General features: G+C 38.4%; 1 protein-coding gene across 5 annotated transcripts; it reads right to left on the reverse strand.

Annotated features, from left to right (window-relative positions):
* Positions 1–233: 233 nt before the first annotated feature.
* LOC132645747 (uncharacterized) lies at positions 234–15,981 on the reverse strand. Of its 5 annotated transcripts, none has more exons than XM_060362925.1 (3): positions 15,417–15,557; positions 13,421–13,476; positions 234–1,865 (listed from the first exon to the last, which is right to left on the reverse strand). In XM_060362925.1, exons 2-3 carry the CDS (start codon positions 13,472–13,474, stop codon positions 462–464), a joined length of 1,458 nt encoding a protein of 485 aa, XP_060218908.1. In that variant the 5' UTR covers positions 13,475–13,476; positions 15,417–15,557; the 3' UTR covers positions 234–461. The 5 variants fall into 5 exon arrangements, with proteins under 5 accessions (XP_060218908.1, XP_060218907.1, XP_060218909.1 ...); XM_060362924.1 differs by having other exon boundaries at positions 13,370–13,476; XM_060362926.1 differs by lacking the exon at positions 15,417–15,557 and adding an exon at positions 15,146–15,378.
* Positions 15,982–16,397: the final 416 nt, after the last annotated feature.

The following is a 16,397-nucleotide window of genomic DNA, read 5'->3' on the forward strand; positions in this document are numbered from 1 at the left end:
GTGTACCAGTAGAATGTTTGTGTTGGGTACAAGTTAATTCGGACACCACCGTTATCAAAAAGAAAAAATAACAGAAAAATGAGTCAATTTGAAAGATGTGTTGTCTGTTAGGTTATGAACAGGGAGAAAATGCAAGTGACTTCTAATGAATGCAGATGCTGATGACATGAAACCATAATTCAACATCCCAAAATCAATAGCAAAACAAGAAATGGTAGACTTCACGCCCCAAAGACGAATCCAAAACCATCAAATAAAATCTAATGGTTGGCTTAAATAGTTCAAAGTGTTCTTAGATCCGCATTTATGTCAAGAGTAAGGAAAAGGAATGAACGCCACCACTGCACCTACATTCTTCGAAAAGCTGTCCACTTTTTCCAAAAGAGAAAGTTTAACCACATATAGTAAACCCTCTTGCGATCTTGCCTACCACTTCATTAGTTATTGAAGAATTAGAGACTCTAGTTAACCAATTTCCCATCTAATCCAGAATGGGCAGCGCAATCTGATGACACTACTTCACTGTTTGAAACTGAAACAGCTGCATTCACTGCTCCTGATGTAGAAGGCACACCCCCGCTAGCAGCAAACCTCAATGGTTCTTCAACAGACATAACTTTTCTCTCAACTTCTAAGTTCACATTTTCATTTTTATTATCAGTGTTCTCTTCTGGTTGAGACACAGTATTCTGTAGAACCGGAAGTTCAGAATTTCTGCCATACTCCGCAGCGGCATTCTCTGATCCTGAACCTTGTACTTGGGAACCTTGGCGGTCCTGAGTCAACAAATCTGAAGGTGGAGGAAATGCCGAAGTGGCTGCTGCTCCAATAGCTAATAATTGATCTTGAGGGATAGCAGAAAGGGCTTGTTGAGTAAACGCCGAAGTTGCTCCTGCTCCAATGGCCAATAATTGATCTTGAGGGATAGCAGAAAGGGCTTGTTGAGTCAAAATCCCCAGTATTTCATGAAGACCTTGAGGAGCGACAGAAGCTGATGCACCAGTATTCGGTTGGCATAATGCCTGAAGTGCTGGGTAAAGAGCCTGCAAGGCCGGGTATAATGCTTGGAGAGCAGCTTGTCCAACCATTTGTTGTTGGCCTTGGAAGTCCTTAACATTTGAAAGGTGTTTCTTTCCTGCCAGGTGGCTTTGGAAAACAACCACTGATTCACACTTTACATTACACAGTTCACATATTAAAGGAACCATTTTTTGGGGCTTAGGGGGTACCACAGAAGGTTTTCTTGAGCCATTCTGCAACTTCATCAATTTACCACCTCGCCCACCACCTCTTAAACTGCGCTTGACTCCACGCCCTTGACCTTGAACATGATCCACAGGAGCTGTCTCTTCAACCTTTTGTTTCTCGGTTATACTACCATCTCCTTCTATAACAGCGGGAGGTGGGAACTTCTCCTGGGGCTGCAGCTGTCCGTCTCCAGTTACAGTCTCGGAAGGCAAATGCCCCAGTGGCAGCTGCCCAGATCCCTCAACTGCAGGCTGGTAAGAAACCGTTGGCGTTGTCTGGTGACCATGCGCTCCATCCATCCGCTGGTTCAGTTTCTGTCTCTCTTCATAGGCTTTAAGGTTCTTTTTATGTTTCTTGCCATTCTTATGCTGTTCAAGAACTTCAGGCGTGTTGCATTCAACCTTACAGATTTCGCACGAAACCATACGTGGAGGTGGCCCGACAGAAGCTGAATTACCTGGGACAGATGATGGAGGTTTAACTTTGGACGGGCCTCCTTGGATCTGTGATGCTCCTTGAAAACCTTTTGGTTGTGCACCACCAAGATGGCCTTGGCCACCTCCTCTATAGGGTTTGCCAACCCTTTTACCTTTACCTCTATACGGAGATTGTACAATCTGCAGAATGCATGTTCAAAGATTTATCTTCACATCAATGGATTAGCTGGAGAGCTCAATGCTGATACTAAGTTAAACAGTTAATTTCTACACCAAAAGAACGTTTCATCATCTTAAATAAGACAACACAGAAAAATTAGACGAAAGCAAATTGGCACGCATGAATTTATATGAGCAGCAGAAGACATGAAGTAACTCAGGGGAGCTGAAGGAATGGTAGAGAAGTTGGCAAAACAAATAAAATGGATCAGTATTTCAGAGGGCAGGCTCCTCCATGATGTAAAACCAACTAATACAAGAGGATTATTGGAACAGAAAAAAAGTCTACAACAGTAGCAAGTATAAATTCATAGGCACCACAAGAAAATACTTGACTGACCCGATCATGAGACTGACCACAGAGACATCATGTCTAAGTGGTAAACGCTTGACATAGTGCTTTGGACAAGCAACGAGAATTGTCCCCACCCCTTTCGCAGCACCCCAGAAGAAAATGAACAAAAGTGAATTACCAATGCAGAGATACTGTTGGACCAACTTGCAGTTAGGAATTTAATATAGCCAGAAGTGTTTCTGATCACTACTGAGAAAGCAACAGAACAAGAGAAGCAGAAAACAGAATCCAGAACCCAAATGCTAGCCACCTCTTACAAGATAATTTCACCAAGATAAAGGACGGCGAGCAACAATTTCTTTCATTTTGTTTAACTTTCCTATAATATATAGTATGCAGATCATATTCCAGAGCCATCTCTAGCATCAATTAAAAACATAAAGCTACATAGAGAAGCAACTTTTTATCAGAATACTCTTTCAAATTTCACCCCACAAACTGTCTGCTCTGCGAACAGGATGTGGAAGAGTACTATATCTGACTCCAGATTGCATTATGATATGAGATCCAAAAGGGTAAGTTCTTGAACATATCAAATGTAAATCGCTTAAACGCCTAAAAGCTGTTATCATACTTCCCCTGCCATACTAAACACCTCTGCTAATTCGTGCGGAAGTCCCTAAAACAGAGTCACAAATCAAAGTAAATGAAATTCAATCGACTTTAGCTTCTGAAACTATATCTAACATAGGCAGCATTCATTCATCTTTTTGCGACAAATGCTTCATCAATGTAAACCAAGCCTATTTGTTCCTGAATGTAGGCACATTCGCCACTTGAACCAGAAGATCAATTCAACAAAATAAGAAAGAATGATTAGAATATCAAAACCTACTGGGAAAAGAAAATGAAAACCCACTATGACCAACAATCTTATTCAGGGAAGCTTTCTCAATGTAAAGAAGTTGGAAACCTCCATAAGGATCACTCATGAAGATTAAACCAATTCAATCCTAGACCTCACTTAATGAATAAAGTTGATGTAACTCCATCAGTGTTTTTTTATTATTGATTAAAAATGTAACTCCATCAGGATTTATAGATGTCTCACTATAATATGTCTTCAGGATCATGTACACTCAGACAAACTGGCAATGGCTTAAACATTTAGTTAAATGAATGTAATGCATTAGAAGATACAAACAATGCAATAACTACAAACAGAAAATCAGCCAATCAGCCATATTAATATTACAGAAAATGTGAGATTAAATATCTTACTCCGGTGATCATTTGAAGAAGAAACACACGCAAAGAGACAACACGAATAATGCTAGCAACCCAGCAACACATTGGTGACGAAGGCACTTGGAGGCTTATGGCAAGAGCCAACCAAACCAAAATATAGGCCATGTTACATGCCCTCAAGGCAGGGACCCAATATAGGTACAATCTCATCATCAAGTAAATCTTAGGATTCATGAATATGAACAGAAGTACGAGGAACAATTTGCTAGGATACGGCTCATAAATGTGCAAGTGTAATACATATGACAGTTACATGCGATCGTTTCAGTAAAGGTTATGTTTGATGACGTGGCACTGATGACATGAAGTAGTGTGACACTGAGGAGTGATGACTAGATAGTGACATGTCGCTTGGATGTCGACTTGGCACTAACAAGGCGCTGGTTGAAGAGCAACGTTTCACTGAATGACTAGGTAGCGAAAGCGATAACTGAGTATTGCCTGGAGAGTGAGTTGCTAACCAGGAACTCACTTGCCATTGGAAGGCAATGTGGAGCTCAAGAACGCTCTGACTGGAACTGGATGATGACGTGGCACTTACTAGACAGTGACACATTGTTGGCAGCAAAGTAACACTTGCCATTAGAGAACTGACTTGACAGGTCAGTTGAACGATGAATGGAAGACGTGGTAAGCACTGCTGAAACAGTGTCCAAAATAGTGGTAAAAGGAGAACGAAAAAGCCGACAATGCCGAAAACATCAATGCAAAGAAGAGTAGTGCCTCTAGAACAGTCACCGGAAGAGACAAGACTTATAAAATTATGTAAGAAGGAAAATCATTGGCAATGTGGGCAACCTTAAGGTAGAAGCTACTTAGAATTTCCCAAAATCGCAGAAACTCTGATACCATATTGAATTGTGTTGGCCATTTCTTTTCAAAGCTTAAGTTATAAGGAACTGTCATTTACTTAATTATATCTCTAACACGTCCATTACGTCTGGGTAAGAATTTGCTTTCATGGGCTAAGCACACGGAATTTTTTCACAAAGGGTGATAGTGAGACTCTGACCCAATACTTTTGCTTGCTCTAATACCATGAAAATAATAGAACAGAAAAGAGAACTCGTACAGAATTGGCTATGAGCTATATACAAGAGTATCCTCGTATAGATGTTTAGACTACTAGAAGTAGGAGGAGTTAACACTACATTAAACGACAATTTTAGATTAGACATGAAACAGGAGAAGTAATTATTACATGAGAAAAATACCTAAATACCAAGATTCCTAACTATGACACGACCATTAAGAGTATATTATATTACTAACCTTTAAATACTCTTACCATTGATTTTCCTTAATTTTTAATAGGTATGAATACCATACTGATCTCTTTAAGTTTTTTTTTTTCTTTTTTTCTTTTTTGGGACAGAAATAAGGGGAAAAGCACTAAGCCAGTGCGACAAAAAGTAGTTACAAGCTGTGCAATTCTCCAATCAAAGTTAACAAGATAGTTGAATCCTGTACAACAACTAGTTTGCACCAAAAGGCTAGCAACAAAATAGCTCTAAACTCAAGGCTAAGAATATTTCTCGGTTTGCTTTAAGAAATTCTGTTGTTTCTTTCTATACCCACAGTCCCACCAAATTGCCAAACTTTTAGGAGAATTTTTGTGTAGTCCGACTCTGTTCCAACATGTAAGAAGCTGATCTCTTTAAGTGTTTAGGTATTAAACCGTATTAACACCCACCCCATGTCGGGTCAATACCGGAAAGTGGGAGGAAGTGAATATTCAGTCTAACATAAAATCTAGATAATTGGAAAATGAAAGAGTTACTTTTACCTGCATGAATGCCCTCAATCCTCTTAAAATTTTACTTTAACTAACATTAACGCATAAGCATTTCAGTATCAAATATGTTCACAAAATAATATTTCGATTTCAAGTAAATCAGAATTCAGAAGATATTAACCAGGTCTACCTTAAACATGAAGAACAGATCATTTGACCATTTAAAGTGGTGGACCAAAGTAAAACATGATTTTGAATAACCATGTTTGACTTTGTAACGAAAATATATGGAGGCCATATTTTATTAATTTCCTTGGAATAGAAAGAGAGAGAAAAAATGCTAAGAAATTGAAAAGCCACCAATGCAACTTCCTGTGTTATATAATATATGGGTAACTATTTCTTTTTAATGGAAAAAACAATAACACCAACAACTACGCCTCTCTAGGGAAGTTGTGGTCGACTATATGAATCCTCACCGAAAATGTCGCTCCATTAAAGCTCATCACATGCCAATATTAAACAAAATAAAAATGATAATAAAATAGAAAACATATACATCTCTTGTAGAACTAAAAACTTCTAGAAAGCATAGGACCAAAAGTAAACGTACTAACATGACTAAACTATATTCCTCACTAATTAATATCACCTATATAATTCTTTTTCTTCAATTTTGTCCTATTTTTTTGCTAAACCTACATGGATTCCAAGAGATTGTAGATGTTTCAAGCTAACTTATCTTTATGTGATTTAGGCCTACATCGACCCTTTTAAAAACTTCACTTACCGTGATTTTACACCTATGTAACGATGCATCTGGAGGTCGGCGTAAGACATGATCAAACCATCTCAGGTGACCTCTTATTTTAACCTCAATGTGTGATACTTCTATCTCCTGCCGAATGTCGATATTTTTAATCTTGCGTGATCTCGTATGACCACACATCCATCTTAGCATCACAGAGATGTGACACTATCTTGTGGATGTATTGAACTTTAGCAGCCCAACATTCACTCACATATACATTGATGTGTCTTATAATTTATTTTTATTTTTTTGATAATGGTAAGGAATTGTATTAGAAAAGGTCAGCAAAGGATTCATGGGTAATTGATGTGTCTTATAATTGTTCTAAAGAACTTAACTTTCACTTTAGGACATAAATTTTGGGACTACTTTATTATTTTTATTTTTTGAGGTAAAGGTAACTTTGTATTCACACAAAAAACTCATCATTCAATATTGATGAGGTCTTACAACCCACAGTGGGCAGATGTTATCTCCAAAAAATAAAACTTTACAGTTGCCCTATGAAATCAACTAAAGTTTCTACTTCCCCCCCCCCCCCCCCCCCACCACCACCACCACCATATCCTGTTTGCACCAAATGTAAAGTAGGCTGAGACACTTCATCTTGATCTGCTGAATGTTGTTGCTAGTTCCATCATAACATCTTGCATTCCTTTCTTTCCATAAAGTCCACCAAATGCATGCTGGGATGCTCTTCCACCAGTCTTCCTTAGCCCCTCTTCTTCAAATTCATTTCCAGCTGTTCAACAATCCAGAAGTGGTCTTGGGCATAACCCAACTCACCCCAAGTATACACAAGAACATGTTCCACAGATTTACAGCTGTTTTTGCATTTGACCATTGACCTCTGCTTCTTGGTGACATAAAACACCTTGAGCAAATCTGTTAAGCTTCATGAGTTAAACAAGCTCTTCTGACCACTAGCCATGTAAAACAGGATACTTTATGAGGGACTTTGACCTTCCAAATTAACTTCCAAGGCCAAACTACTGTTAGTGACTGATTGTTGTTTATATTCCAGTAGCAGGAATTCACAGTGAATTCTTCCTTGCTATGCAGCTTCCAAATTTGCCTGTCAGGTCCATTTGAGATGCCCTGGAAGGAATTTAAAGTCTGGAGCAGACTTGCAACTCTATCTACCTCCCAGTCATTTAAGGCCCTTCTGAAAATCAGGTTCCATCCTTGATTGCTCCACATTTGAGAAACATTGAATTTTTTTTTAAGGCTTGTGATGTATAAATCTGGGAACAGAACTCTCAGCTTGTTATCTCCTAACTATTGTTCATTCCAAAAATCTGTTTTCAAACCATTTCTCACTTTGATGTGCATGTTGTCTTTGAGTAGAGGCCACAGTCTTCTGATTGTTTTCCACGCACTACATCCAAACGTTCCATCAACTTCCTCCGTTGTCCAATGGTTCAAAAGCCCATATTTTGTACAATGAACCTTTTCCACAGAGCCATATCTTCATTGCAAAATCTCCATAGCCACTTCTGCAAGAGACAAGCGTTATGTAAACTGAGATTCTTTATGCCCAAACCTCCTTGATGTTTGTTAAGGGTCACCACATCCCACTTCGCCAGATCATAGCCTTTTTTCTCCTTGTTGCCATGCCAGAGGAAAATCCTTCTCAATTGATTAAACTTCTTTTCAATGCTCTTTGGTATAGGTAATAACTCATCATATATGTGGGGAGCCCATCCATTACTGATTTTATAAGTGTCAATCTTCCCCCCATTGATAAATACTGACTCTTCCATCTTGCTAGCTTTTTTCCACATCTCTCCAGTACTTCACTCCAAATTTCCAATTCCTTGTTCTTGGCACCCTAAGGCATGCCAAGGTATTTTGTAGGCAGGAAAGCTACTTGGCAGCCTAGGTTCTCAGATAACTCTTGCATATCACCAACTTGGTTTACAGAGAACTCTTATGCCAGTTAACATGTAATCCAGAGATGCCCTAAAAAATGGTAAGAATTGCCCTTAGATGTCTAATTTGTAAAACCTCTACTTCACAAAAAAAAAAAAAAAAAAAAAAAAAAAACTAAAGAGTCATCTGCATACAACAGATGTCTCACTTCCATAGCATTGCCCTTATTTGTCTGAGCACAGATGCCATTCATCCATCCATTTGCATTTGCTTTTCTGAACATGTGGTTAAGCCCCTCCCTGGCTAATATGAAAAGAAACGGGGACAAAGGATCCCCTAGTCTCAACCCTCTTTGAGATTAGAAGAAGCCTTCAGTGTTTCCATTGATGATAAGGGAGAATTTGACACTAGATATGCAGAATTTGATCCAGTTAACCCATTTGTTACCAAAACCCATGTCTCTAAGAATTTTAAGAAGGTAATCCCAATTTACATGGTCATAGGCCTTCTCAATATCAAGTTTACAAAGAATTCCTGGTGTATTCTGTCTCACCCTAGAGCCAATAAAGCTGCATCTAAGATCTGTCTACCCTTCAAGACAGCCATCTGGTGAAAATCCACCAATTGGCCCATAACAGTCTGCAACCTCTCAGTGATTAGCTTGGAGATGATTTTGTACAAACCACCAATTAAACTTATTGGTCTGAAATCTTTTAGCTCCTCTGCACCATACTTCTTGGGAATTAAAGCTATAAAAGTAGAATTGAAAGATTTCTCAAAGAATTCATTTTGATGGAAGTTCTGAATGGTCTGCATCAATTCTTCGTTCAGAGTATCCCAGCAAGCCTTAAATAAGCTCATAGTGAAACCATCCGGGCCAAGTGCTTTGTCACCATCACAATGTTTAACAATGTGAAACACCTCTGTTTCTGTAAAAGGTCTTTGCAACCAATCATTTTCTTCCTGGGAGATTTTAGGATAGTCTACAAACTCAAAAGAGAGCCTCCAATCCTCAGTTTCTGAATAAAGCTTCTAGTAGAACTCTATCATTGCCATCTTGATCTTTGTTGGTACTTTAATCTCCTCCAACTACCAATAGTATTGTATCTTCTATGACCTGTTGCCATTCTCTAAAAAAATCTAGTGTTATTATCTCCCTGTTTGAGCCATTGAACCCTAGATTTTTGCCTCTAACTACTTTCCTCAATCTTAGCCAACTCCTCCATTTCAACTAGTATTGTTGCTCTTATTAATAATACATCTTCAGTCAGTTCTCTTTGGTCTTGTGCCAAATCAATCTCAGCCAGCTCATTGAGAAGACCATTCTTCTTAATAGCTAGCTCTCCAAAAGTTGTTTTGCTCCATTCTTTAAGCTTTTTTTTCAACATTTAGCTTCACACAAAATTTGTAATCTGAACACCCTTCTACCAGAAAACCATTCCACCAGCTATGAATCAGATCGCTGAAACCTTCCACCTTTAGCCACCAGTTTTCAAACTTAAAATAGGATCTCTGCTGTTCCCAGTTCCCACATTCTAGCAAAATAGGGCTGTGATCAGATACTACTCTAGGCAATATCTTCTGTCTAATATTATTAAAAGTTTCCTCCCATTCCATGGAGTAGAGGAACCTATCCAATTTAGTTGCACTGTGGTGATTGGCTCCCCTAAACCATGACAACCTCCCTCCTTTCAAGTGAGGATCATGCAAATCCAAATCATCTATCCAACTGGAGAAATCAGTCATTGACATTTGTAATTCTGCTGCATCCTCTTCTTTCCACCATGAACCTGACTGTATTGAAGTCTCCACAGGTGACCCAAGGTCCTTCACAAAGTTCTCTAGCTGCTGCAATTTCTTCCCAGCATTCCAATTTCTCACTTCTGGTATGAGAGGCATAGACCCCAGTGAGATACCAAATGAAAGAATTATGTAATGATTCAAATTTATAAGAAATGGAATATTTCCCTGTTTCCATAAGACTGTCAGCCCAGACCCTACTATCCCACATAAGTAATATCCCTCCACTACTGCCAATAGCTTCAATGAATCCACACCTCATCCACCTGCAAGGCCATAATTGTTTTGCAATGACCTCCACATCCTTATTCACCTTTGTTTCTTGAAAGCAATAAACATCTGCCTTCCACTTTTGCAATGAACTCTTAACAAGGCTTCTGTTGGATATCTTGTTAAGTCCCCTAACATTCCATGTAATTAGTTTTACATTCATTTGAAGGCCAGAGTAAGGGCTCTCCCTCTACTTCTACATCCTTCCACCTCTCCATTCAAACTGGATTGCAAATTTTTCAACTCATTTTTCCCAATTCCTCTGTTTCTAGGAGTTGAGATCAGTGTTATCAAAGGCGCGCTTAAGCCTTGAAGCAAGGCTCAAAACATGTTGAGCCCTTTGCCTCCCTTTATGTGCGCTTCAGTGTCATCATCAAGGCTCTAAGACATACTTTTCCTTGCCAAAGAGCCTCTCTTGGAGAGGTGACACTAGATGATTGATATTTCACTTTATCATAATATTTTTACAATTTCTTTGTCCATATATTTGTTATTCATGCTTATTATTATCAATCTTGGACTAAACATTTATATATTTGTACTTTTGCACCATTGCGCTTTTTTTTCATTTGCGCTTAAACCCCCAACAGACCTTAGGGTTTTTTTGCGCTTTTGATAACACTGGTTGAGATTACTCTTTCTTGACTCTCCTTCTCCATTGCAGCCTTCCTTGCATCAACCTTCATGAGCAGAGCTTGAGTTTTCTCCTTGAGGCCCTCAAGATATACTCCATAAATGCTATTTATATCCAATATGTTGTCACCTACCAATTGAAAGCTTTGATTTCATTACTTTCCTGATTTTTCGGAATCTGTATAGGTACTGGTTCAGCATCATGGATCTGCTGAATTTGCATGTTAATATCTTCTACTTGTCGGTCGTGGGTTTCTGTGCAGTCTTCTTTCTCCTCTACTTGAATGATTTCGACCCCTTCTCCACGGCTTTGTTCTGTTTCCGCTATTTTCAGAGTGTTTTCCTCTCTCAATTGAAGTTCTGATGAGAGTTTGGAGCTTGTAACTATCGAAGAAGCTTCCCAGTCATTGTACGCCTCTAGGAATTTAGTTGCTAGTGATTTAATTCCTTTCAGTCCTTTTAAGAGGTCCACATGCCCATCACGTGCCTCTTCTGGCAGTTTAAGAGACTTAACAGGTGGGCTTTTTGAAGTTTGGCCTATTGAAAATTTTGAGCTTCGGTCCTGTGTTATTTTCGGAGCAGAGGCCCCCAGACCCAATTGACCTTTAAAAAATTTCCCTGGATTTTCACGTGCCTCTGCAGTTTCACGCGATTTCTCCCCTGTTTTCTCTGTTGCCAGACTGAATAAACAGCCTTCCACCTCTTTACCCTTTGGTTTAAAACTTTGTGACTGCTGGCTAAAGATTTTTGAATTTCTTTCTTCTCCGGTGACCACCTTTACCAGAGCCTTGGCCCAGATCTGCACAGTGTAGCAAAAGTCACCATCATCAATACTCACATCCTTGGGTATGCTGGTTCCGTCACCTCTGATTTTAATTCTCGCCCATTTGAGATGGTTAAGTAATTGTGTTCCCTCTTTCGTCCTACCTAACCTCAATAATGGTCTCCAATGGCTCGAAAACCTTCTGAGACCAGAAGTGTAGTGGTAAGCCTACAATTCTGACCCAAGTTGAACTGGGCCTATTTTTCTCCCCCATTGAACCTATCATCAGATTCCACCATTGTAGTTTGATTGGACGATTCTTCCAGGCGCAGTCCCCTATAATTACTTGCTCCGCCGTAACCCTAGAAGCGAACTCAAAGAGGAAATAACCATTTCCCATCTCATAAATGTTCAATCCATGTGCTTGTTTCCATAGGCTGATGGACCATCTCCTGACTTCTGATAGGATTGGTGTGTCACTAGTTTTGGTCTCGAAAAAACCCACCAAGCTCCTCTTTAAAACTTCACTTTTTGTTGTTGAAAAATCATTAATGCATAATCTTTCAACCCTCTTTAATGTGCATTCTGCATTTGTCTCCTTGTCCTCCCTACTTGCCCATTTAATGCTCTTGACTGCTTCAGCATAAGGAATCTTGTTGTCAACTAGCCTGCACTCCTCTAGCTTGCTCTCATTCGTATGACTATTAATGAATCTACCAACTTTGTCTGCGATAAACACCCAACCTGAGTTAAACGTCAGTTCAGGAATAATTATAACTGACCTCTTTCTGCCCCTCACATTGATCAGACAGATGTATCTTCCATATTTGTTAAAATTTCTGGCGCCAAACACTTCTGAGAAGTTATCTTTCTTCTTCCATCTTTTAACCAGATTTCCCCTCGTCTTGGAAGCTTCTTGCGAGATCTGAATGATCCATTCCATTGTCTTCTTGTTGAAGGATGTTCTCGTGATCGAGTTTCTGCTTCTTTCAGTCCAGTAGTACTATTCTCCTGCCGTTCCTGTGGTTTTTGTAACGCCATAGGACTTGAAAACTGTCGCAAAGTAAATGGTATCTTCCATCGTTAGCTTCGTCGAGAGGGAAAGAAAAGAGAGAGAGAAAAGAAAGAAACAGAGAGGAACAGAGAGGTTGATTCCGGTGATCAGAAGGATCACCGGAGAGAGAAGTGAGAGACCTAAGGTGACTTTATGTCATTTTCTCGACAAACGTGCCTGGGAGCTAGACTATCATGTTTTTATATAGCAATTAGCACTAATTCCAGTGAATAAATTTTGGGACTACTTGAAAGAGGATTTTGAGTAACATTTAATCAATTTGGGAAGAAAAAAAGGACCAATCAAAATTAGTGGTCAAAAAATTTGACTAGTGGAAAACTGTCATATTGGAGGAGTTGCAGCCTATTAACTGCTAAATAGATGAAAACAGGTTAAATCATCTAGTAAATGTTGCATCAACTTTTCAATAACATAGATAAAGTTAGCTTACATTAATTTGATATACATTTTCTTTGAAATGGTAGGTAAGGAGTTTATTAAATAAACAGCCAAACAGTAAGGTGATGTTTGTCAATTACATAGTCTGATCTCCTACATAAAAATAAAAAGAAGGGACCCCATCAATGCAAAACCTCTATTCCCTTTAGTGAGTTAATGAACTCTAACATACTGTCTTCATCCTTCACAGCATATAGGTTATACCAAAAAGCCAAAAAAACATCTGTACTTTTTCAATTGTACAGGATAATCAAACTTCTCACTGTTTTTAGATTTAAAGGTGGAAACGATACGAGAGTGCTTGATATTAGGCATGAGTAAAATTTACTTATGGTTTGGAAGATCCAGGGCTTAACCTAATGGAAATCTCCTCTTACTCTTTCAGAAGTGATCTAACTAGTGGTGAGAATCACACAACAATACATGGAGCACCCACCAGAATGGTGAGATGGAAGGAGGAAATACCAAAGGAATAAAGAAAAAGAGTACTCCTCTCGAACTAGAGAGATCTTGTACCATATCAAACACCAGTAAAATCTTCAGGAAATCCCAACTCTTGTGACTAAGCATTTCTGCAAAGGAGAAAAGCAACTTTAAGTGGAAAGATAGTTATCCATGCTAAATTGAGCCATGATATCAGGCTGTTTGAGCTTGGTCTGATTGACACTGTAACAATCCGCAAGCTGGTATTAGCTCGAGTGCAAACTTGAGCCAATTCCATGATATGTAGTTGAAGCTCAAGCTCACCTTATCAGCTTGCCTAGTGTGACAGGCTGTTTGCTCAGCTAATTATATCCTTTAAAGATGCCGATTTAGAGTCTTTGAGGGGAAACTGTTGTTTCTCAATCAAGAGATAACTTTTACCCATTTCCTATACAAAGCTCGTATAAAGCAGGGGAAATACAGTAGAGATCTTGTATAATTAGCTGAGCAGAACAGACACGGCACACTTGCTCACACTCCGCTTCTTCTGGCAGGAAGCTTAGCCTTGTTATCAATTTCAAATGTACCAAGCTCAAGCAGTTCAGTCAAATAATCAGTGTGTTTTAATTTGTAAGCATATAGCTAGTGCTATGAAGGTCTAAGTAAAAAATGCAGGCAAAAATGCTCAGAGAATCATAGTATAGTTTATATTAGATGCTATGTTTCACAAAAAAGTAATAACATAACGAACTTCACAAAGATATAAAGGAAAATACACATATAGATTTCTTCCCTTCGGTTCCTTGTCCTTTGATATACTTTCAACAAGTAAAATACTCGGGTCATCCCAAGACTGCCCGCACCCGGTGTTTGTACCCAACCATACAATCATGGCATATGTCATCTATCCAAATTTTATTCTTCACAATGATTGATCAACACATCAATTTGTGACTAGTGCACCTTTAGAGTTTAATTAATACTCCCTCCATCCCAATTGAAGTGTCTTCCTTTCCTTTTTGGTCCGTCCCAAAAAGAGTGCCTCTTTCTATATTTGGTAAGTATTTGATTTCAACATCCTACGTGGCATGTTTAAGACCACAAGATTTGAAGGGAATTGGCCCGCATTACACATTCCTTTAGTTTTAGACCACATGATTCAAAAGTCTCGTCTTCTTAAAATTTGTGCCTAGTCAAACTAAGACACTTAAATTGGGACGAAGGGAGTAAGTTTTTAATATATTATTTTAAAGGTCACTACAGAAATCCAAACAACAAACACTTCAAGATTAAAAAAAATAATCTAAAATCATCCAAATCAAATATACCCAGATAGCATTTCAACAATATCTACAATACCACAGCTCTCAAAGACCCAAAAAAAAAAAAAATGAATTTCATACTGCAGGTGTATGGGACACATTGTTACATTAGCAACCTCTCTGTAGTTAATTCCTTGTTATCGTTGTTGAGTATAATACAAATACTGGGGTTGCTTCTCTGTGGTATCCATCTAACATTTTATTCTTAACAACGATTGATTAATACATCAATTTGTCACTATCATTCTCCCTTTTAAACAAACACTTCAAAAACTCAAATTCCCGGTCACCTAGAAAGCTACTGATGTTTGGCCTAAAATGCATATAATCAGCCGTTATTTGCCTCACATTTTAGTACTTCTATCATCGTCTAAGCATAAATTATATACCCACCTCAAGAAATTTAAAATCATCCAAATCAAATATACCCACATTGCATTCTAACAATATCTACACTACCACAGCTCAAATACCCAAAAAAAACTTAATTTCATACCGCAGGTGTGTGCAAAACATTGGGCATTGTTACATTAGCAACCTCCCCATAGTTAATTCCTTCTTGTTGTTGTTGTTGAGGATAATACAAATACTGAGGTTGTTGCTCCTTTTAGAGTTTAATTAATAAGTTTTTACTGTTATTTTGAAGGTCATTGCTTAAATCCAAAGCAAACTCCCGGTCACCTAGAACACTATCCACCTCAAAAAATTCTAAAATAATCCCAATCAAATGTACCCAGATTGCATTCTAAAATAATTTACTTTCATACCGCAGGTGTATGGGAAACATGGGGCATTGTTACATTAGCAACCTCCCCATAATTAACTCCTTGTTGTTGAGGGTAATACGAATACTGGCGTTGCTGTTGTGTGGCATAAGGATCCGAAACGGGTGTAATTGGAACCCCAGGTGGGTGAATTGAAGTGGGTTCAGCCTGGTATTGATAGGGATTTGAATAATAGTCTTGAGGATAGTATGATGAGTATTGGTACTGTTGTTGTTGATTGTAATCTTGATGATATGCTGCATAGTAAGCAGCCTGTGTTGATTGATCGTATGGTTGGACTTGAGATGGGTCTGTAGATTGAGGTGCCCTATATGTTGATGGATCGTATGGTTGGATTTGAGAAGAAGGGTCAGTTGATTGAGATGGGGCTTGTTGTTGTGGGTTGTATTGGTATTGAGGATATGTTGATGATGATGATGGATCATATGCTTGTTGGATTTGAGAAGAAGGATCAGTGGATTGAGATGCAACCTGATGGTATTGAGCGGAGTAATCCATGGAATTTCCTTTCTTCAATTTACGTTTCACTTGCACATTATTAGTTTGTAAAATTATATAGGGTTTTCTTTTCGGGCAATGGGATGTCGTTTCCTCCCTTTTTGGCATTTCTCTTTTTTTTTAAAAAAAAAAATTGCAATTATCTACTTCAAGAAATATGTATAAATCAACATATTTTCTTATGAATATCCACTTAAGTATGCTAATTTATTAGAGAAAGTTAATTGATGTTTGTTTTGAGGAAGTTTGGTATATGAAATTAAATTTTATTAATATCCTAGTTAGGAATTTATTGTTATTGTGATTCGAGGTACCAATTACGTATTATCGAACTAAGACCGTTTATTTTTTTCTCTTTTCGCGCACGAGTGTAACCATGATTCATGAATAGTGAAGAGGAAGATAGAGAGAGAAAAGGAAAAGGTGGAATGATAGAAAAGGAACAAAGTTTAACTTGAAATCTTG

Source organism: Lycium barbarum, chromosome 6, assembly GCF_019175385.1.
Source record: "Lycium barbarum isolate Lr01 chromosome 6, ASM1917538v2, whole genome shotgun sequence".
Classification (NCBI taxonomy): Eukaryota; Viridiplantae; Streptophyta; class Magnoliopsida; order Solanales; family Solanaceae; genus Lycium; species Lycium barbarum.